The sequence below is a fragment of the Protopterus annectens genome, chromosome 6.part0 (assembly GCF_019279795.1).
Source record: "Protopterus annectens isolate FY-2018-M chromosome 6.part0, PAN1.0, whole genome shotgun sequence".
In the NCBI taxonomy this organism is placed as follows: domain Eukaryota; kingdom Metazoa; phylum Chordata; order Ceratodontiformes; family Protopteridae; genus Protopterus; species Protopterus annectens.
In genome coordinates this window covers 485,364,242-485,387,536 of record NC_056737.1, presented here as the reverse complement: position 1 = coordinate 485,387,536, position 23,295 = coordinate 485,364,242, and the positions used below count along the sequence as shown (strand labels likewise).

Sequence of the window (23,295 nt, the reverse complement as noted above, 5' to 3'; positions counted from 1 at the left end):
CAACGCCCCATTTGGGATGTACCTTACAAGACACCTGCAACAGCTGGAAAGACCACATAAGTACCTCACCAAGAGGATTACTGGCCTCAGAGGCCATGTCCAACCCAGAATTGATGGACATGCTCCACCTAATAAAAAAAAAACAAATACCCGAGAGCCACACGCTCTAGGGAACTAAACCTCACCACAATGATAAATAGGACATGCTGGAGGGATATATTCCTGTCCCAGAGGCTCCCTATGCTTTGGAACAGGATTCCAATCTACATTAGGCAGAGCCCCTCACTAACACTCTTCAAGAGAAACATTGACGAGTAGATTGGAAACATAAAATTTACCCCGGGTATCACTGCAGTGGCTCTGCTGGACAGAGGCACAGGGAACTAATCTAAGGAGGCGGTGAAAGCCAACACATTCTGGCTAGGCTTATAGATGCCCTCGGGCAGACAGCCTAGTACTTACCTATGAACCTATAATAATAAATTCCATCATAATACAGGCAACAGTATCTCCAAAGGAGAGTTCCTCCAAAGGGGAATTAGGAGTAATGGAATCCTCTTCCTCTGAACCACAGTCTAAAGGGGGAGGGATCTGAGAAGAATAAGCCAGGGAACTCTTATCCAGAATCCAGGTCCTCATTAGAAGAGGATAATTCTCTAGGTCTTTTAAGAGGAGTGGAAGACCAGAGAGGGGGGCAGGCACAGCAACTTGAGGCCGCTTTAAAGTCATTAAAATATTGAATAACCCCTGAGTAAAATCCTGCCATTCCCACTGGGGATCCTTAGATACAGGGGAAATATGCTTGGCTTTCTACTTTGTTTTCTGCAGGACATCTGCACAAAATACCTTAGGATGGTCAGACCATGGCGACATTCAATTAGTGTGGTGAATCTTCTCCTTAACTAAGATCTGCTGAATTCTCTTTGATCCCTTGGATACAATCAGCCAAGGTTCCCACTCAATGTCAGGAGCAGACGTCTGTAAAACCTCTATGTACAAAAATTCAGATCCATGCCAGCCTTCAAAGGGGTTGCGGCAGATCAGTCCAAAGCAATTACAGGACGATCCTCTTGGCTTTCTTCAGCCTTGATACAGATGTCCAGGGGAAGCTGGACAGCAGTCATATCAGGCCTAAACTTTTCGGCCTTCTTGGCAGATGGCTGACCCCCAGGATGAGAGGATTCTACCATAGCACCTTGAGTCAGCAGCATAAAACACTAGTTTTCAATGTAAATACATAATGAGAACAGACAACTACAAAGGGTCCAAAGAAAAAAAAGCCTGGCAAATAGTACACTGCATATGGTCTTGGTAAACACACACACACACACACACACACACACACACACACACACACACACACACACACACACACACACACACACAGTCATGGCCATCTTTATTGGGAAATCTGCCTCCCACACTGGCATTTTCCCTTTTTGGATGACATGAACCAACCAAAAATAAAAGATAAAAAGAAACCCCCTCCAGGTACTTATCTGAAGTGCAGTTTGGTAACCAGAACAGCAGAAGGGCTTTCAGAATGACGTTCAATGATGGTGTTTGGGCTGGTAGCAAAGCTGTTCTGTGTGTGCGCATTGGTACATCACCTTTATGTCATACAGCTTGCACCTACGTATGATGCATAGTGTCTAAGTACTAAATGCTTTGGTATACTGGCTAGATGTTGAGCTATCCTTAGTAGAAGATCCCTTCTGTTATGAATACTGTAACAGTGATATGGAAAGACATTTTATCTGCCCAGCAATGTAAGACAAGCTGGCCATCAATCCCTTGAACCCTGTAGGAGGAGTGTTGTCCAAAGCATTTAGGCTTTTGGCACCAAGGTTGCTGATTTTCCCCAGTCGGAGTTCATGCAACCAGCAGCCTGGGTGTAGGTGGAAGAAGCCCGTGGCTTTTAAAAAAGTAGACTGCTGTTATATCCCAGGCAGGATATAAGCCCATATATTTATGAATTTTTTTACACTATATCTAATCCAGTATACATTTCTTTTGTTTTATTTTCCATGTGGTGGTGGTAATGAGCTATGAAGAAACCGTAACAACCAAACTGGATTTGACTCACAAAGCCTCCACACTACAAACTGTGCATCTTATAGCAAAATCAGTAAGGAAGATAAAAGACCCGGGAGTACACAGAAAATCTGTGCAAAATAGATTTTACCTCATTAAAGACTTACTAATAATTATTTTATTATTCAGGTTAAAATACTATGCTGAGAGCTTGAAATTCCAACAGCCATAAGTCTTCTTGATATTTCACACCATTCATCAGTGATTTCCACCTTTTGTTATCCTTTGCATAACCAAAGCTATAAAAACATGAATGAATTTCTAACACTGAAATCTCATGTTTTAAAATTTGTGTTTGTACATTACAGGAACGATTGCAAATGGCAATTCGTAACTCCAGGAATGATCCATAAGGCACAAAGATTAATTTTCAAAGCTCTCAGCCATTCATAATTCCAGGAATTTTCCTTAAGGCATATACAGATTAATTTTCAAAGCTCTCGACAAGAGATAAATTTCATGATGACAAAGCTATGTCAGTGGAACAGACAGACAAAGACTTGACCATGACACAGATAACATACACACTGGAAGAATGAGCAAAGAGGGAGGAAGGAGTGAAAAGCTGTCAATGGCTCAATTATCTTGGAAGGAAGGGGTCTAGCCCACTTCAATGTTAGCTCCTTCTGGGATGGGATACAGACACTTGGCAAAAAGCAGCTGTGTTTATTTTTTGATTGCATTCAAAACACATGTGCAAAAGGGGTCATCATCATTTCATCGAACATGCCATTCATCAAACTGTTCATACTGAAGTTGCGGTACAGCAATGACTGGGAAATTTGCCCTTTCCCCACTGTAGTGTGATCTTGGAGGTGGTGTATATAATTAGTGGGCGCAACCCACGAGTAGAATTCTATGAAATGCCATATGCTGAACTGACGTTTCAATGTAGTGATATAGACCCATGCACAAGTATTGCAGAAGGCATACAGGCATTTGTACAAATTGTGTATGTCGGTCTCCAGCAGAGGTCTTAGGAAAACCTCAAAAAATCAATTCCCCTTCATGGCTGTCTGGATGACAGTACCTCTGTTTTTCTCCCATTGTTACTTTATCTGCCTATAAAAAGGGCTCGAAACATTAAGAAGTTAAGTAATGGTTGCAAATACTTTCATTCACCCTTAAAAAGAAAAGTACAGTTGTGTAAACTTACCATAAATGTAGATGTTCGAGTGTATTCACTGTTGCAGTCATTACATTTGGGTTTTCTGCTTGGAGGTAGCCCTCAGTCGGCCTGATTAACAAAGTCTTGGGTCCTGCATCGGTTGCTGTCCCTTCTTCCATGACGTCAGGGGTATAAAACATGCAGCCGATGCCATAACATCAGTTTTTCTTGCCCCAGATGTCAGGTGCCCCCCAATGGGGAGCAATTTAAATATAAAAGTACAATGATACACCTCCAACAAAAAAGCAAATACACCAAAAAGGCTTTTAGGAATAGTAAAGGAAAGTAGAGGAATAGCCAAAAGTTGTTAGGGGGCTGGAGGGAGGGTAACCAGGACTGCAACAGTGAATACACTCAAACATCTACATTTAAGGTAAGTGTACACAACTGTACTATGTTCTTCATGTATCAATGTTGCAGTCATTACATTTGGGTAGATTCCCAAAGCTGTGGCTGGAAGGAGGAATTTAGATAGCATTAGGGCCAGCTATAAGGCCCTGCAAGACTGCAGTGGCAAAGACAGCTCTGCATACAGAGAAAATTGTCAAATGGTAATGCTTGGTGAAAGTATGTACAGAACTCCAGGTATCAGCTTCTAGGATGTCCCTGGTAGGGACACCTCTGAGAAAGGCTGTAGAGGTAGATGCAGCCCTGGTGGAGTGAGGTCTGATCCCCTGGGGGAATAGGTTTTCCATGGTGCTTATAGCAGAAATTAATGCAATGGCCTATCCATTTAGAAATGGTTTGCTTTGAAATAGTGTTCCCCTCTGCCCCTGCAGTAAATGCTACCAGCAGTTGTTCAGATTTCCTTTGAGGTTTAGTCCTGTCCAAGTAGAATGCGAGTTGTCTGTGCACATCTAAGGAGTGCAATATCCGTTCCCCTTTGTTCTGTGGATTGGGAAAGAAGGTTGGCAAATGAATGGACTGATTAAGAGCCACACTGGATAGCACCTTGGGCATGAAGGATGGATTGATTCTGAGGGACACCCTGTCCGCATGAAAGATGATGAAAGGTTCCACTGCCATAAGGGCCTGTAATTCAGATACCCTTCTAGCTGAAGTGATTGCTAAAAGGAAAGCTGTTTTCCAAGAAAGAAATTTTAGGTCTGCAGTAACAGCTGGCTCGAAAGGAGGTAGAGTGAGTTTCTCCAAAACAAAGTTAAGGTCCCAGGCTGGGGTTGGAGCTCTCCTGGGTGGTCTTAAATTTTTGGCCCCTCTGAGGAACTGCTTGAGCAGTGGATGAGAGAAGGGGGGGGGGTTGTGTTATAATGAGCTGAAATGGCTGAAGCGTGAATTTTAACGGAGGAAAAGACAGGCTCTTGTTAAGCATCTCAGTTAAATATTGTAAAATCTGAGGTAAATTGGGTACTCCTGTGCTCATCCCTTGAGATTGGTTCCAGGCACAGAATCTTTTCCCTTTTTCAGCATAGGATTTTCTAGTGCTAGGCCTCCTTGCCTCAAACATCCATCACAGGTTTACTGAGGGATGGTAAAGGAAAGATTATGTAATTAGCCAGGCTGCAAGGTTCAGTGCTAGAAGTTGAGGGTGCAGAATCTGGTTCTCCTACTGAGACAACAGAGAAGGAGTCTGAGGCAGGTGCCATGGGATTAACTGTGACACACAATGTGTGGGGGGGGTACCAGTGTTGGCGTGGCCAGTCTGGAACAATAAAAATCATCCTTGGTTTGTCCAGTTTGATTTTTAGTAGTACTTTGGATAGCAGAGGCAGAGGGGTGAAGGCATAGACTGATAGGTTTTTCCAGCTGAAGGACAGAGCATCCACTTTCCAGGCTTGTTTGTGGGGAGTCCTTGTGCAAAATTTGTCCAATTGGTAGTTCTGGGGAGAGGCAAACAGGTCTATATCTGGACTCCCCCCATTTGCTTGTCAACATGTTGAAAATCCTTAGTTCCAGTTTCCACTCGTGTGGGTCCATGAGGTTTCTGCTTAGTCTGTCTGCCAGTGTATTTAACTTTCCTGGCAGGAATTGAGCTTGTAGGTGCACTTCGTAGCTCAAGGCTGTGTTCCACAATGCCATGGCTAGTCTGCAGAGGGGGTACGAATGTGTACCCCCCTGCTTGTTTATGTACCATATAACAGTGGTGTTGTCCGTCTTTACCATTAGTTGTCCTGGAAGAATGTAGTCCTTGAAGGCTGTCAGAGCATTCTGTACAGCTAACATTTCTTTTTGCTTGATAAGCTGGTGCATTTGACTTGGGTTCCATTTGCCCTGAATGCACTTCCCTGACAGGTGAGCCCCCCATGCATAGTCTGATGCATCTGTTGTTAGGGTTTGGGTGGCAAGGTGTGGTGTGATAGGTAGCCCCTTGTTTTGTTGGCAAGCCTCTGCCCACCAAAGGAACTCTAGGCATAGGCAAGGTATGATAGGAATCATTGCTTCTAGATCCTAAGACTGTTGACACCATAGGCTTTTTAGAGTTTACTGTAGTTTCCTCATATGCAGTCTTGCATACGGAATTAGAAGAATGCAGGAGGCCATGAACCTCAAGGCTTGTAGTATTTGTCTTGCATATAGCAGGGTTTTTGTGGCCACTTGTTTGAAGTAGGTTGTCAAATGAATTTGTTTCTCTGGGGGTGAGGTAGGCCATCTGGGAAGTTGTATTCAAGCTTGCTCCCAGGAATATAATTTGTTGACAGGGTACCAGGTGTGATTTATTTTCATTTATGGTGTACCCCAGACAAGTCAAAACCCTTTGTACAAAGGCCAGATGATTCAAAAGTATGTCCTGGCTATTTCTGCCTGAATTAGACAATCGTCCAGGTATGGGTATATTTGAATATTTATTTGCCTGCAAAGTGCAATAACTGGAGCTAGGCACTTTGTGAATACCCTGGGTGCAGTAGATAAGCCAAAGAGCAGTGCAGAGAACTGATAGCGCGTGTAGCCTTCTTTGAAGCGTAGGTATCTTCTGCAAGATTCCCTGATTGGGATGTGCAGGTATGCTTCTTTTAAATCTAGTGTTGCCAGCCAGGCATCTTTGCCTAGCATAGGAAGTAATTGTTGAAGAGTCAGCATCTTGAATTTTGGAATCTCCAAAAAGGTGTTTAGAATAGAAAGGACCAGGATAGGATGCCATGAATTGTCTTTTCTGGGTACCAGGAAAAGTCTCGAGTAGAATCCTTGTCCCTTTTCCTCTTCTGGTACCAGCTGAATAGCCCCCATGCTTAAGAGAGAAAGTACTTGTTTTTGGGCCTCTGCCCACTGATTTGGGGGTAAGTCCGGCCACCCGCTTGGTGTTGGCAACGTGTGGAAGTGAAATCTGTATCCCTGGGACACTATATTTAAAACCCATTTGTCCTAGATAATGAGTTCCCAGTTATTTGCATGAAGAGCAATCTTTCCCCCCAAAGGGGCAGTCAGTTGATAAGTGCTTGGAAATTTTAAAAGGAAGTCATTGAGACAGTTTACCATAGGGGAAGTCTTATTACTCCCAGATTGGGAAGGGGAGGCCCCCCACTGCTTAGTCCTGTGTGTCCCCTACGACTGAAACCTGGGGTTTTTGCTGCGTCTGGGTTTGGCTTGAAAAGACCTGGAAGGGGCTGGAAAGGACCAATTCTTAGAGGGCCAGTGCCTACTAAATCTAGGAGGCTGAACTTGTAAGAAATCTTTAACAGTTTGCATAGATTTAGCTTGATCTTCCATCTTTTTAAGAACTCCCTCAGCCTTGTTGCCAAACAGGTGGTCCTGATTTAAGGGAGCATCAAACAATTTAGCTTTCACATGATCAGGCAAAGATTGTTCCTTAAGCCAAGCATGCCTTCTGAGCACAGACTCAGTAACAGCAGCCCTGCAAGAGGCCTCTAATGAATCAAAACCACATTGCAAAGTATGTTTTCCAACTTGTTCAGCAGAATGCATCAAATCCTGTAATTTTTTATTTTCCACACAGTCAGGAATCAACATCATTTTCTGTTTAAGCAATCCAATAACATGTTGTTGATACTTTAACATATGAAACTGGCAGTTTAAAGCTCTAATGGCCAAAGTTGCAGAAGTGTAAACCTTCTTACCTCATGTATCCAGCGCCCTGGAGTCTCTATCAGTAGAGGTAGGATTTTTAGCAGTAGAAGCTTTAATGCCCTTGGGCCCCTGTGAAACAGTCTCTGGATCTGCAATAGGATTTTTAAAAAGGAACTTGTGTGACTCAGGGACCCTGTAGTATCTGTTTGGTTTTCTGGGAGCAGGAGGCATGGAATCAGGGGCCAAACTAGATTCTGAGAAAGCACCATCAACAACGTCTAGTACAGGAGGAATAGCTACAGGCCTAGGCTGAGGTAGGAGTAAGAAATCCCTAAGCCTCTTTTTTGAATCAGAAAAATCCTGGCATTCCTAGTGGAAATGCTCCCTTAGAGTATGTAAGGTTTCCCCAAAAGGAAACTCCTCTGGAGGGGAAGCAGAGGGAATGGAGTCCTCTGCATCAGAATCCTCATAAGGGGATAAGGGCAAATCCAGATCATCAGAAGAATCAGAAAAAACAGAATCCTGGTCAAAAGATTCATAAACCACTTCAGTCCTAGGCCTCTTAGAAAGGGAGGGTTGGCTACCCCTGATTAGTTATTAGATCTTCAGCCATTCTTATCATTTGTTTTTTAGGCATAGAGGCCAGAGCATGTGGTCTGGGCTTCATTTTTCTAGGCATAGCTCGAGATTTGGGCCTAAGAGAAGAAGGAGGCATCGGTTTAATATGCAAGTCCGTTGGTCTCAATATACCCTCAGAAGCCGGTGCCTGCACAGCGGCTCCGGACCCATCCAAGGTAGAGACATCCGCGGGTTCCATTGTTGAAGCATCTCGCGGCATACTGGACTCCGAATGGGTCTCAGTAGAGGCCTGCGAATCAGAAGTAGCGGGTATCAGGGGCTGCGAAAGCGCCTCACTGAGTACCGGCGAACTGGCAACTGGCTTAGGAGAAGCATCGTCGGCAGTTTTGGACCTCGGCGGCCTGTCTCTTATTTTATCTTTGTGTTTTTTTGGAATCCCAGTAGTTGGATGGCTAACCGACATTTCTGGATAATTAAACCAAGAACCGAAATATTTAGAGGCAAAAATAGATAGTGCGCTGATTAAATAAAGCACAAAACCAACAACAAGGTACGTTGTGGTCAGGGCCTAGGCAAAAAATACAGTACGAATGAAAATCTTTATGAGGTATTTGCTTTCCACAAGTAATGCAATTATTAACTTTTACTGACATCGGTAAGGAGCAAGAAAAAAGCTTCCACAATGGGTACTTAGCTTTAGTTGAAGACTTCGGTTCTTAAACCTGGAAACAAAAATTTCAGGAGTCGGCCGACTGGCACTTGGAAACTGCTTCTGCTTCAGGCACCGCACGGCAAGAAAGACTGATGTAATGGCGTTGACTGCATGTTTTATACCCCTGACATCATGGAAGAACGGACAGCAACCAATGTAGGACCCAAGACTTTGTTAATCAGGCCGACTGAGGGCTACCTACAAGCAGAGAACCCAAATGTAATGACTGCAAAAGTGAAACACGAAGAACACCTAAGAACCCAAATAAACACTGTGAAAATGGTTTTGGGTTCTCCAGGTTGAAAACCACTGTGAAGATTAGTGCTTTTGCAGCTTAACACCCAAATGGAACTGATGAATAACATTTAACACACTTTCAGTGACACCATTCACAACTGTTTTGGATACCAACATATTAAGCAGCACAACCTTGCATAAAATGATTTTACATATGAACATTTTCAAAGTGGAAAAATATGAAATTTCAGCCCTAAAACCAGTGGAAGTATCAATGCTCACCTTTGGGCTTTTGGCTTCCATGAGAAAGGCAATATTCTTCTCACTAAGTAACAGATCAAAGGGAACAGGTACAGAAAAATTCTCTACCCAAAGTGGCAACAGGAGGTTCAACAGGTCCTTTTCAACCCTCTCTTGTTCAGTTTCTTCAGTTATCTCAGTTTTCAATCTGCACTCCAGAAGTGGAATTTGCCCTGAAACTTTAAAAAGAAGCGCAGCATTTACTATTTGACAAAGACCTAGTAACAGAGTTTGCTTAGTAAGTAACAGGAAATTCCAACAGATATTAAACTAGAATGCCAGTTAATAAGATTATACCTCAGTTAAGAACCATTCATGTCTAGCAGTAACAAAAATACAATGAGAGAGAACTAAAAAAAAAAAAATCTATCATGAAAAAGTTATGTACTTACCATAATATTCCATCTGTGCTGTCCATTTTCATTCTCTCTCAGCTACTGGGTTCGGATTTGATCCTTGGATCAGACTCAGCTGTTACTATACCTCGTGGCCACCGAAAAGCTCTCTAGCACCTCCCTATCGACAATGCACCAACTCCTAACATACCTCAGCTCTTGTCTGCCAGATGACACAAGGCACAGTGGTGTCCTTATAACTTGTTCTTCCAGAAGTCCATAATAACAAATGATAGGGGTTGGTGGGTGGAGAGTTGAGGAAGAATGAAAATGGTCAACACAGAAGGAATATTATGGTAAGTAAATGATTTTGTTATCTGATCATGTCAATTTTCATTCGTTACTCAACTATTGGGACAGAGTCCCCATCTACCTGAAATCCTGAGTGGGCTCTAAGGAAGGATATTCCTGAGCATGGCTGAACAAAATACTGCTCTTCCCCAAGACCAGATCTAGTTTGTAATAAAGGTACGAGGATTAGCTCATGTTGCTGCTGCACATATATTGTCCATGAAATGCCTAGATAAAAATACTGATGAAGTTGCCATGAATCTAGCTGAGTGGGCTCAAAGGTTTTGATAATGAGATACCCAATTTATTGTAGACAAAAGATATACAATCAGTAAGCCATCTTGCCAAAGTTACCTTTGTAAAAGATGTGCCTATATTCTGTACTCCGCAAAGGAGATAAATAGCTGATCAGATTTTCTAACTTGTTTTGTTCTGTGCAAGTAGAAACATAACTGTCTATGAACATCCAACAAGTGCAACATGTACTCCCTCTTTTCAAATTTCGGAAAGAAGACAGGCAGATTAATGGACTGGCTGATTCTAGATTCTGACACCACCTTAGGAAGGAAGGACTGGTTTGCAATTTTACCCTATTTCTATGAAAATCAAGTAGGGAGGTTTAGAAGACAATGCTTGAAGTTCTGAAATTCTTCTGGCTGAGGTAATGGACACTACAAAGAGTTTCCAGGTCAGAAATTTAAGACTGCATTTTGCTGCTGCTTCACAGGGGACATTAAGGCCTGCACAAGTAGATTCAAGTCCCATGATGAAGTAGGGTCTTTATAAGGTGGTCTGAGTAGAAGAGCACCTCTCAAGGCAGCCTTACAAATCTTAGTTGAGGCCAGGGAAAAATTCTCAATTCTAATATGGAAGTTAGAGATTGCTGCCAACTGAACTCTAATGGTTGATGAATTAAGCTCCTTTGCAAATGGTCGCCAAAAACTCTAGGACACTTTTGTACTGATGCACCCAAAAAAAACTCTTCCAATTACTTCTGTAAAGTTTCCTTGTAGAAGCTTTATAGGAAGATAAAAGTATATGATGGACAGGGGACGAAAGCATAGGTTGTTTGGTAATTAACAGAAGTGGAGAAACAATGCTGTCAGCTTTAGGTTTGAGATATCTGGGTGAACCATGCCTGTTGGGTGAGACAGGAGGTCTGGAATCGGATCCAGAATCCAAGGTGAGCCAAAGAAAGCAAACTAAATCCGTCCATGCCAGTACAGTGCAATGAGAATGACTTTGCTCTTCACCTGGCAGTTTTCTGCATAAATTTGGGCATCAAGCAAGTCAGGGGATAAGCAAAGAGGAGACTGGGGGGCAATCATGGAGGAGAGCATCCCTCGGTGATATCTCTGGTGGGGGGATCAGGGCAAAGAAGCAGCTGCACTTGGTTAGAGGAGAAACAAAAAGATTGCAGCAAGGCTGGCCCCATTGAAAGACAATCATTTCAGTCACTGTCATGTCAAGAAACCACTCGTGAGTAAGTAGAATGTACCTGCTCAGTTTGTCTGCTATCACTTTGGACTTCCCATGAATGTGTGTTGCTATCAGAAAGCAGTTGGATGAGATCACCCACTGCGAGTGCTTCTCGGCACAAAGGGTAAGATCTGATCCTTGCGTGCTTATATACCAAACTACTGACATATTGCCTGTTTGAATTACAATTGTCCCTGAAGGGACAGTGTCCTGAAAGGCATGCAAGGCTAAGAGCACTGCTCTCATTTCAAGGACATTGATATGCTTGTTGGCTTCTTTTTAGAGGAACAAGTGCCTTGGACTGTTTTCCCCAGGATGTGTCCCCCCCCCAAATCTGGGATGCGCCCATGGCCATTATGGCCCTGGGTTGAGGAAGAATGAAAGGGCTGCTTTGTAGAACCTGTTCTGATCAAATCCACCACCAAAGGTATTTCTAGCATACCGGAGTGATCCTTATTTGGACCAACATTTGTTGATACAGAACTGATCATTGTGTTGCTAGCATCCACTCAAGAATTCTCATATAAAATCTTGCCAGAGGGACTAAAATTCTGGCAGCTGACATTGACTCCAAGGCTTGAAGAATCAACTGGGCTGAAATTTTTGTACTGTGAACGATTTTCTTGACCTGGAATCATATTGTTTGTACTCTCACTAGAGAAAGCAAAGCTGTTAAAGATGCAGTGTTCAAAACTGCTGCTATAAACTCCAGTATTTGACACTGTTCTGAGATTTGTTGTAATTTATTGCAATTCCTATAAGGGAGAAAGTTTGCAGTATTTAATCTCTTGCTCTTACATGTAGATGCCTGGTCGGGGAAGTGATGAGAGAGTCCTCTAGATAAAGAAACACCTGGAATCCCTGCAAGCTCAGTGAGCTGCTACCACAGACACGCATTTGTTAAATACCCTTGAGGTTGTGGTAAGACCAAAGGGCAAGGCTCTGAATTGGTAATGACTGGCTCCCAGACAGAAGAGCAAGTACCTTCTGGGACTGCCTGTTCATTTTTATCTGATAGTACACATCCTGAAGATCTATTGATCACATCCAGGCATTCTTGCCCAAAAAGGGCAAAACAGACTGAAACATGACCATCCAAACCTGTGTCAAAACTGATTTGTGCAAGTTGCTGAGATCCAAAAAGTACAGTTTTGCACCTACCATAAATGTAGATGTTCGAAGATCCACATCGCTGCAGTCCTTACACTTGGGGTAGTCCGCTGTCCTCGGTCGGCCCGAATATCAAAGTATAAGGCTGACGTCGGTCAAGGCGCATTTGACTGACATCAGGACGTCAGGGTACAAATGCGCATGACCGACGTCATATCCTCAGTCTTTTCTTGCCCCAGATGTCAGAAGACCCTAAAAGGAAAGGTCAAAACCAAAAGACAGCAAACAAACAACCAACCATCCATCCTAGCACTAAAAATATGTACAATATACACAATATACACCATATTGACAACCCAACCCACACAACCGCCTCTAACTACAGAGGGGAAGGAGGGAGGGTAAATTGGACTGCAGCAATGTGGATCTTCGAACATCTACATTTATGGTAGGTACAAAACTGTACTATGTTCTTCATCTCACATTGTTGCAGTCCTTACACTTGGGTAGAATCCCAAAGCAGAGGTAAGGGAGGATGGCCAAACTATAAGGAAGCAGGAGCTGCCAAAATGCCCTGCAAAACAGCAGTGGCAAAACCAGCCCTAGATTTAGAATAAAGTGGTAGGTGATAATGCCTAGAGAAAGTATGCACTGAACTCCAAGTAGCTGCCTCCAAAATATCCTTAGTTGCCACCCCCTCAAAAAGCTGTCAGTGGCAGTAGCCCTAGTGGAATGAGGCCTAATCCCAGCTGGAATCTCCTTGCCATGATGGGAATAACAGAAAGCAATGCAAAACCCAATCCACTTAGAAATAGTTTGTTTTGACACAGGCTTGCCCTGAGAACTCAAAGCAAAAGAAACAAATAACTGCTGAGACTGCCTGAACCCTTTAGTTCTGTCCAAATAATAGCGCAACTGCCTGTGTACATCTAAAGTGTGCAAAATCTTTTCCCCTTTATTTTGGGGATTTGCATAAAAAGTAGGCAAATGAATAGTTTGGTTTAAAGCCACACTAGAAATCACTTTAGGCATAAAGGAAGGATTAGTACGTAAAGATACCCTATCCTTATGGAAAATCAAGAAAGGCTCAACCGCCATAAGGGCCTGCAACTCAGAAACCCTTCTTGCAGAGGTAATGGCCAACAAAAAAGCAGTCTTCCATGATAAATATTTCAACTCGGTAGTAGCTGCAGGCTCAAAAGGTTGTAGAGTGAGTTTCTCCAACACAAAATTGAGATCCCAAGCAGGAGTAGGAGCTCTACGGGGGGGGGTCTTATATTCTTTGCCCCTCTAAGAAATTGCTTGAACAAAGGATGAGAAAACAATGGTGGGTCACAATCATAGTGAGCCGAAATTGCTGCAGCATGAACCTTAATAGAAGAGAAGGACAAACCTTTGTCCAGTAACTCAGTAAGATATTGAAGAGCCACACTTAAATTAGGCTCAGAAACATCAAAATCCTTTGCTGCACACCAAAATAAAAATCTCTTCCATTTATCTGCGTACACTTTCCTTGTACTAGGCCTTCTAGCTTCCAAAATAACATTCAAAACTTGCTGTGGAAGTTGAGACCCACTATGGTTCAAAACAGAATATGCCAGGCTGTTAGGTGAAGAGAGTGAAGCTTGACATTGAGCAAATGACTGTCCTCCTGAGACAACAGGTGTGGAATCGAAGGCAAAGGCCATGGAGGCTCCCGTGCCAGGCTTCTCAGTAATGGGTACCAATGCTGTCGAGGCCAATCTGGAGCTATCAAAATCATCCTTGGCTTGTCCTGCCTGGCCTTTAGTAGTACCTTTGGGAGGAGAGGCAGAGGTGGAAAGGCATACACATGAAGATTGCTCCAATTGAAAGAAAGAGCATCCACTTTCCAAGCTGTGGGATGAAACCTTTTCGTGCAAAACTTTGGCAGCTGGTGGTTTAGTGGAGAAGCGAACAGATCTATGTCTGGAGTTCCCCATGACACTGTCAATTTCTGAAATACATGAGGATCCAATTTCCACTCGTGGGGATCCATAATTCGTCTGCTCAACACATCTTCTACGGAATTCTGTGCTCCCGGCAGAAACCTTGCCTGAAGATTTAGCTGTAAACTGAGAGCAGTCTCCCACAAAATCATTGCTTGCCTGCATAGAGGATAAGAATGTGTTCCCCCTTGCTTGTTGATGTACCACATGACAGTTGTGTTGTCTGTTAGAATCAACACCTGCCCTGGAAGAAGTAAATCCTTGAAAGCTATTAATGCAAACTGGACTGCTAACATCTCCTTCAAGTTGATATGTAGATGTTGTAGTCTGGCAGGCCACTTGTCTTGTATCCACTTTCCATTCAGATGAGCTCCCCAAGCTTTGTCTGAGGCATCTGTCGTTAGAATCTGACTCGCCTCTGGCCGGGTCACAGAGAGTCCCTTGTTTAGGTGACATTCCTGAGCCCACCACAACAATTCCTTTTGAATGCAAGGTATTATTTGAATGACAGTGTCCAGATCCTGGCAGTGCTGTGTCCATACCTTTTTGAGATACCATTGTAACTTCCTCATATGCAGTTTGGCATTGGGAAGCACCAGAATACAAGATGCCATGAACCCCAAGGCTTGAAGGACTGTCCTTGCAGTCAGCCTGGACTGTTGAGACAATTGATGAAAGTAAAGGGAAAGATTCTTTTGTTTGTCCGGGGTCAAAAAGGCCATCTGGGATGCTGTATTCAGTCTTACACCCAGAAAGCACATGTCCTGAGAGGGTACTAGACTGGACTTTATTTCGTTCACAGAATACCCCAGGCATCTTAGCACTGCTATCACATATTCCAAATGATGAAGAAGCTCGTCCCTTCCTTGAGCCAGAATCAGGCAATCGTCCAAATAAGGATAGATCTGTATTCCTTTTAGCCTGAGAAAAGCTATCACTGGAGCCAGAACTTTCGTGAACACTCTGGGCGCAGTAGATAAGCCAAAGGGCAATGCAGAGAACTGATAATGAGAAGTCCCAGCCAGAAAACGCAGATACTTCCTGCAACTCAGTCTGATAGGAACATGAAGGTAAGCCTCCTTGAGATCCAAAGTTACCATCCAATGATCTTTGCCCAGCAGAGGTAAAAGCTGTTGTAACGTCAACATTTTGAACTTGGGAATGTCCAGATAAGTGTTGAGGGTAGATAAATCCAAAATTGGTCTCCACGTGTTCCCTTTCTTTGGTACTAGGAACAGGCGAGAATAAAATCCTAGGCCCACTTCTGGCATAGGGACCGGCTGTATGGCCCCTATTTGAAGTAACAGAGAAATTTGTTTGTGAGCCTCTATTCTTTGCTGAGGAGGAACGTCTGGCATGCCTTTGAAAGGAGGCAAGGTATGGAAATAAAACCTGTAACCGTGATGTATGATATCCAATACCCATCTGTCTTGGGTAATTAAACTCCAATTTTCCTTGAAAAGTGCCAACCTTCCTCCCAAAGGTGCTGCCAGACGAGAAAGCTCTGGCAGCTGAAAAGGTAGGTCATTGGGTCTGTTTACGAAAGGACTGACCCCTGCCCTCACCCGAAGACTGTGCAGGTGAACTCCCTGTTCTAGGCCTGAAAGAGCCCTGAGCTCTGCCCCTACCACGTCTAGACCTACCCCTAGACTGGGAATCATAAGAAGGATACGTCCACCCCTTGGTAGGCCAATTTCTACTAAACTTCGGAGGCTGAACCTGCAAAAAATCTTTAACAGTCTGCATAGCCTTAGCCTTGTCTTCCATTTTCTTTAAGACTGCCTCAACAGGAGAACCAAACAACACATCAGATTGTAAAGGAGCATCTAAAATCCTCGTCTTAACATGGTCAGATAAATTCTGATCCCTCAGCCAGGCGTGCCTGCGAAGAACTGACCCAGTGGCAGCCACCCTAGACGAGGCCTGTACAGCATCAAAACCACATTGCAAAGAATGCTTACCCACCTGTTCAGAAACATGTACTAAATCTTGTAACTCTTTACACTCAATACCTTCCGCCAGAGCATCTACCTTAGACTTCAATTGTGAAAGGAGATAGTTTTGGTATTTCAACATGTGAAACTGGCAATTCAAAGCCCTCATAGCTAGGGTGGAAGAAGTATAAACTTTCTTTCCCCATCTATCCAAAGCCCTGGCCTCTTTATCTGGAGGAACCGGATTTTTGACAACAGAAGCCTTAACACCTTTAGGCCCCTGACTAACAGTTTCTGGGTCTGCCCTAGGACTTGTAAAAAGATACTTATGAGCTTCAGGCACCCTGTAATACCTATCCGGTTTAACTGGAGCAGGAGGCAAACAATCAGGATTAAGAGAAGCCTCTGCAAAAACATCTTCCACCACATCCAGAACAGGAGGTATAGCCAAAGGCCTATGCTGGGGTAAAACAAAATTCCCTAAGCCTTTTCCTGGAATCAGAGAAGTCCTGACCTTCCCACTTAAAATGCTCCCTCATGGAATGAAGAGTCTCTGAAAAAGAAAAATCCTCAGGAGGAGAAGCAGAAGGAGTAGAATCATCCACATCAGAATCAGAATAAGGAGAATACTCCTGCAAGTCTTCAGCCGAAGACTCTGAAACATCCGAAGCCTGCTCAAAACTCCCTAGCTCAGGTTCCACCCTAGGTCTCTTATCTGGAGGGGGCAAAGAACCTCTAATCAAAGTAATCAAATCTTCTGCCATTTTAAGCATATGCTTCTTGGGCACAGTTCCTGAAGAACTAGGGGAGACACCAACTGAAGCTAAACCTGGCCTGCCTCTGGGAGAAGCCTTGGAAACAGAAGGAGAGGGCCTAACCACCCTAGGAAGGGAGGGGAGTACAGTAACCTGAGAAGCCCCTTCGGCCTGACCTGCCTCCTGAGAGGCCACATCCTGCAATAACAAAGTCTCTCCCTGGGACTCCAAAGAAACCTCCGGCGGAACCACCGGCTCCACCGACACCTCTAAAGAACCGGCGTCTGGAACGGACGGTTCTTCTAGCCTAGGCTTAGCAGCTTTGTCCTTGCGCTTCTTCGAAGAAGCGGGCGTCGGAGCATCCGACGGCATTTTATAATTACACCGCTTCCCGAAGACTAACCTGGCACAATCTAACCTTCTCTTGATAGTGCGCTTATTGAATCTAGCACAAGAGCGACACCCAACAACATCGTGCTCAGGCCCTAAACAAGGAATACACAAAGTATGATAATCTCTATGCGGTATCTGTTTCCCACAAGAAATACAGTTATTCACTTTTTCTGACATCCGGTAAACCACTGAGGCAAGAAAAAACTAAAATATTCCCCAACGGGGTACTTAGCCAACTTTGACTCGGTCTGAAACTCCGAATTCGAAAAATTTCAGAACGCCAACCGGCACTTGCAACGCTGCTTCTGCATCGGACCATGCGGCAAAAAAGACTAAGGATATGACGTCGGTCATGAGCATTTGTACCCTGACGTCCTGATGTCAGTCAAATGCGCCTTGACCGACGTCAGCCTTATACTTTGATATTCGGGCCGACCGAGGACAGCGGACTACCCCAAGTGTAAGGACTGCAGCAATGTGAGATGAAGAACATCTGGTCTCCAAGTCCCCCGTTCTCTTTGGTACTACAAAGAATCTTGAGTAAGTTCTGGATTCTATATATTCTGTTATAGGTCCAAGATACCTCTAGTTTTGACAGAGTCGGGGTTACCTGGATCACAGAAGGTGTCGGAGCCGACGAAAGCCAGGCCGTAGGATCTAACACACATGAATTCAGAATTCTTGGTTCTGAAGACTCCAAAAGCAGGGGACGGTTAGGAGTAGGAGTCAGAAGTTGCAATTGGGCTGGAGGTAGGCTCATGGGTCCAACTGGAGGTGGAGATGGAATAACTCCCAACTGACTCAGGGTTCTGAAACATTTTCTTAGCATCCTGTACACATCTGCTTCTGTCAGGATTCTAGGTGACCTAAGGGATGAAGAACTTGAGGGTGGACTGGAAGCCCATTGAGGTGTTTCCTTTAAGAGCAGTGAATGGAGCCTTGAGGGAACAGGCTCCAGAGAGAATATAGGTGACCTATTATGGAGTGGAGATTTCACATTGGATAGAGTTGGATCTTAGCAAGAAGTCTAATTTAAGGATTTTGCAATCTTTTTGGGTGGAGCCAAGTACAAGGAGGAAGACAGCAATTAGTGGAATACTTCCTTGAATTGTTTACCTTACCAGCAGAATCCCTTTGGGTTTCTCCGATGATTTCTTGGAGGAGGGAGAAACTCCAGAAGAGGAAGATGGGAGCAAGCCTTTCAACCTAAGCTTTTTTCTGTGCTTGATGATTAAATCCAGCACAAATCTCACATTCAGGGTGAAGGTGCCCTGTGCTCCAAGGCAATATAAGCACTCAGTGTGGGCATCTTAATTTGGAATCTTGTGCCCACAAGATGAGCATTTCTTAAAACCAGTAGGCTTGTCTGACATCTTGAACCAATAAACAGCAGCAGTAGCAACTGCAATGACCGTACACAATGAGAGAAAAGCAAGGAAGACAAGAAAGAAAATACTACCAATGATGGTAAATGCCGAAATACCAACAATGGTAAGAAAACAAGTGCACCTCACAACTGAGAAGTGACGGAAGTAGTAAGGTTAAACCACAACCCTAAAGTAGCACAAAACAAGAGCTGGGGCATGAGGTCTGTAGAATATGATGAGACCTAGATTAAAAACTCTACTTTGACTATGTATCATTTTTTTCTTATAGACATAGATGTTATTTTCTTATAGATATAGATGTTGTGTGTGTGTGTGTGTATATATATATATATATATATATATATATATATATATATACACACACATAGATATATATATATATATATATATATATATATATATCCCTACAAACAAGAGAAGGAAACAAGGAATTAGAAAAACAGTTGTCCACTAAAGGGAAAAAAGAAAAACAATGGTTCATCTAATCCAAAAACCACTCAAGCTACAGGTGACAATGTCCAAATTAAGTGGCAAATGAGATCTGGTGTAATCCAGGTTAATAACAGGAGCTTGAGCTATGGAACCAAAGTTTAATGAAGTGGCTGAAGTTGGATCTAACACCCACTAGTTGAGGAACAGACAAAAAGCATCAGCTCTACATTCATAGGCTGAATTTTACACATCTTAATCATTGTACAATACACCTGAGAGAAAATACCCATCCATTGTTGGAATTCTTATCCCACCAATAACTATACCCAGTGGGTTCTTGATTTTTTGTCAATGCTAACTATCCACATCAAATAATTCAATTTTCCAACAGAGGTTACATACTTGATCTTGTCCCTAAACAGATTGCCTCTAACTATACCCCTACTTGAGTCGTTCTCTCTCTGATCAAATCTGACCTCCACATGGTAATCTACTACTTTATAAATAGTACAGCCCTGCCCCAAAATTGTACCACACACAGTGCTTACAACAAAGCCAATTAATTATGAGGGTGATGTAATTCAAAAGCACACCCTCCTCTGCTGATCCAGTAACTAATGTCATATTCTTCCAACTTCTATGCCCATCTAAATCAATGTATACAGAATTATATCCCCTTTCCGCTTAAGTATAATGAATCAAAGCAAAAGTAGTGGAGCCCTCCTGTGGGGAGGGAATAAAATTAGAAACTGCTAACTTACTCACTTTCCCCTGTAAAATGAGAATCTCCAATTCATTCTTTTAAACGAATACAGAGTTGTTTACTTGCACTGAGATTTAGGGACAGAGTTTTAAATTGCACACAGAGTTGAGCTCCCATATGAGACAATGTTTGCAAAACTCTTTCCACAGGTGCAGCAAACTTCTCAGAGGGTTGAGCTCCCATACTTGATACAAAGTTTTAAAGCTCTTTTTCCACAGCTACAATGAGCATGGCACTGACTCGCTGTCCACGAGGATTCACTCAAACGTACAGCAAGTACGACACAGACTAGGTGCCCACGGAAATTCCAAAAGACTTCATTAATTCACGACTAGATTCTAATAAAACTCTACTTTTAGGTTTTAACTTACACAAAGATTAACAGATCCTGCAGTGACGGAGAGGTTGAACAGATATTTTCTCCTTGACGGGAAAGTCAATAAGTTAGCAGTTTCTAGCTCAAGTATAATGAGGAATTCAAAATGAACCTCTATGGTGGAACTCCTGAATAATTAGAGGGAAAAAAGATACTTCACATAAAATATTTCTCACCTCTTACCATAAGACAGTAATTTAGGCCAACAAAGAATTCAAGCACACCATTAAGAAGGCTAAGGAAGGATGCAAAATTAAAGTAGCAACCTACTTCAAGAACAACCATAAGGTGTTTTAACCATATTAGGAGTATGAGAAAACTCTTAACACTGCTTTGAGCTCCAGTCAAACATAATTATACATTATGATTATGAAGCCATAGCCACTCTCCTGACTAATACAGGTCCAATTTCACCTCTCCACTCATCCCAGTGCTCCCTCCTTTGAATTACTACATTCTCCTTCCACTAAATCACTAGGACCAGATCTGAGATGCTCTAATCAAAACCAAAAACAAAGGCATTCTCCTAGTCACTAAGTACAACTCTGCTGCAACCCCTTCTAAACCATTTCAACCTTAGCGTCTCCACAGGGTATGCATCTGACCTCTGAAGTATGTTCATCTTGCTGCCACTTTATAAAGGTGGCATTACCACAGACCTTTGCAACTACTGCCTCACCAACATCAACTGTACAATCATGGATGGTATATGTTACCTTCATGCAAATTAAAATTGATGACTTTTAAACTCTTGCCTCTAATCAATTTGACACCATGAAAGCTAGATCCTGTCTCCTTAATCTCTAACTTCTTTGAAAATGTATCAGATGCCATCAACAAATGGCATTCTATGCATACTGCTTATATTGCCCTTACTAAAACCTTTGCTACAACTCCCCATGATAGCATTATTGAAAAATCACTAGACCAAAAAATAAAAGCTTATGTCCCCTGTTTGACTGCAAACAGACTCTCCAATCACAGGTTCATAGGAGGTTACCAGGCTATTGGCCTAGGGCCTTTATAAAACTAGCTGTTTTACCCTTGTTCCCTTATTGACCAAGAAGTATGATCTGCAGCATGAATCTATGATCAGCACTGACTGCCCTTATCCAAGAGGGACATAGGTGATACCCCCCCGGGGTAAATTTACCGTCTCCCATACAGTTAAGTTGCGTTTAAACAGGGTCATCGAGGAGCTCTGTTTTATATGAATTGGGGGTTTGTTACAGAGGAGTGGCAATCTCTGGGAGACGTATCTATCTCTCCAGCAAATTCTGTTAATGTCACAGGCTAGGTTAAGATCCCTAGAGAAAGTGAACCTTGTCCCATCTGACTTGTGGATGTGCATCATTTCCATTAGGGAAGGGTCTAAGACTGCTCTGTAGGCCAGGCACAAGTCACCTCTCAGCAACCTATAAGATACGGAGTACAGTGACAGCACCTTCAGTCTGTCCATGTAGGTCATGTGTTGAAAGGTCCTGAATGTTCTTGGTGAGAAACCTCTGAGGTCTTTCCAACTGGTGCAGGTGTCTGGTAAGGTACATACAGAAGGGAGAGTTGTACTCTATTAGTGGTCTGATAAGGAATGCGTATAGGGGAGTTATAACATCCTTAGCTTTGGATGTGATACACATTAAGAGCTGGCAGTATCTCCTCATCTAAAAGACCCTGTCCTGGGTCCCTCCTCTTGTGCATGTATATCTCCAATGTAAAAGCAGATGACAAATGTCTATGGCTAACCAAGTCTACAGATGACTGTAAAATAGATTTTATTCCTGACTCAACACCCCCTCCCCCAAAACACTCATATCCTCCAACAAAGACTTGGTAAAACCAAAACATGGTGTACCAACCAAGGCCTTAAGCTTAACACCAAAAAAGTACTGTATTTTTATTTATTTTACTTGTGCATGTTAACCTGGAGAGTCCAGCTAAGCAAACTGCCCCTTTTCAGTACAGTCCCACGTGATCCATGCTTGATTAGCAGCCTGGGTGTTGGACAGAGCAGGCAGGGAGGATGGGCCTGTACCAACATAGGTAGTCAGGCTGTAAATGAAGCACTCATTTAAACTGGTGCTTGTAACTTTATTATAATAGGGGGGGGGGCACCAACTTTTACGCAAGGAAAAAAATCTTCACAGATGTAAGTTAGAGTAATTTATACAATACATATTAACATATTACTATAGGTAATGAGAAAAAAAAAACACTGAATATTACTGTTATGAAGATGTATAGACACACTGCAAAACATGAGTACAAAGCATTTTTGCCAGTGGATGGTGACAGAATCAAGTTTTTGTTACTTAATCAGATCAGTATTCGCTTCTGGAGAGTTAATGTTAGGAGTGTAGACAGGAAGTAAGAGAAACTAAGGGAGGGTTAATACAGGAAAGTTTACATAGGTAAAACAGTAAGATGATAGAGAAAAATAAAGTCGTGTATCGTTAGTTAGCATAAGTCTATATAAAAGTGAGCTAAGTGGAAGTTCTTTAGCTTATTCATCCTTTATCACAACAGCAGAACAAATTTGCTAGTAGGTAATTTTTATCCTTTGTTAGAAATGGTTAGCATGGTTTTCTGCTCTAACTTCTAAAGAATCTTTTTCCACAATTTGCTAGTGTACACTGCATACTGTGAAACTCCCAAGAGGTTTTAGATTTGGAGGTTTAGTAAGAGTTAAGATGGAGATCCAGAGATCTAAGTTGAATAAGTCTATATTTAGCTCATTAAACCCTATAGCACATTTCTGCATTTGTCCAGTTAGCACCCACCCATAACACCTTAGGGTGTCCCAAACTTTTTTGGGTCTGGTGTGTAAGTGGCTTACTAGCTAATGAGCACTTTTTAATAGGAGAGAGTTACATCAAGGTATTTTAAATAATAATGAAAAAATACTGCCATCTCTTTTGGATAGACAATCTAGTCTTAGTACATT

At 42.7% G+C, this 23,295-nt stretch overlaps 1 protein-coding gene across 1 annotated transcript in view; it reads right to left on the bottom strand.

Annotated features, from left to right (window-relative positions):
* CDAN1 (codanin 1) overlaps positions 1-23,295 on the bottom strand; it is a gene marked incomplete in the record, with an annotated part of 1,645,523 nt that overhangs the window by 90,185 nt on the left and 1,532,043 nt on the right. Inside the window, 1 exon segment of the mRNA XM_044074210.1 lies at positions 9,054-9,250. Within this exon segment, the coding sequence (XP_043930145.1) occupies positions 9,054-9,250 (197 nt within the window).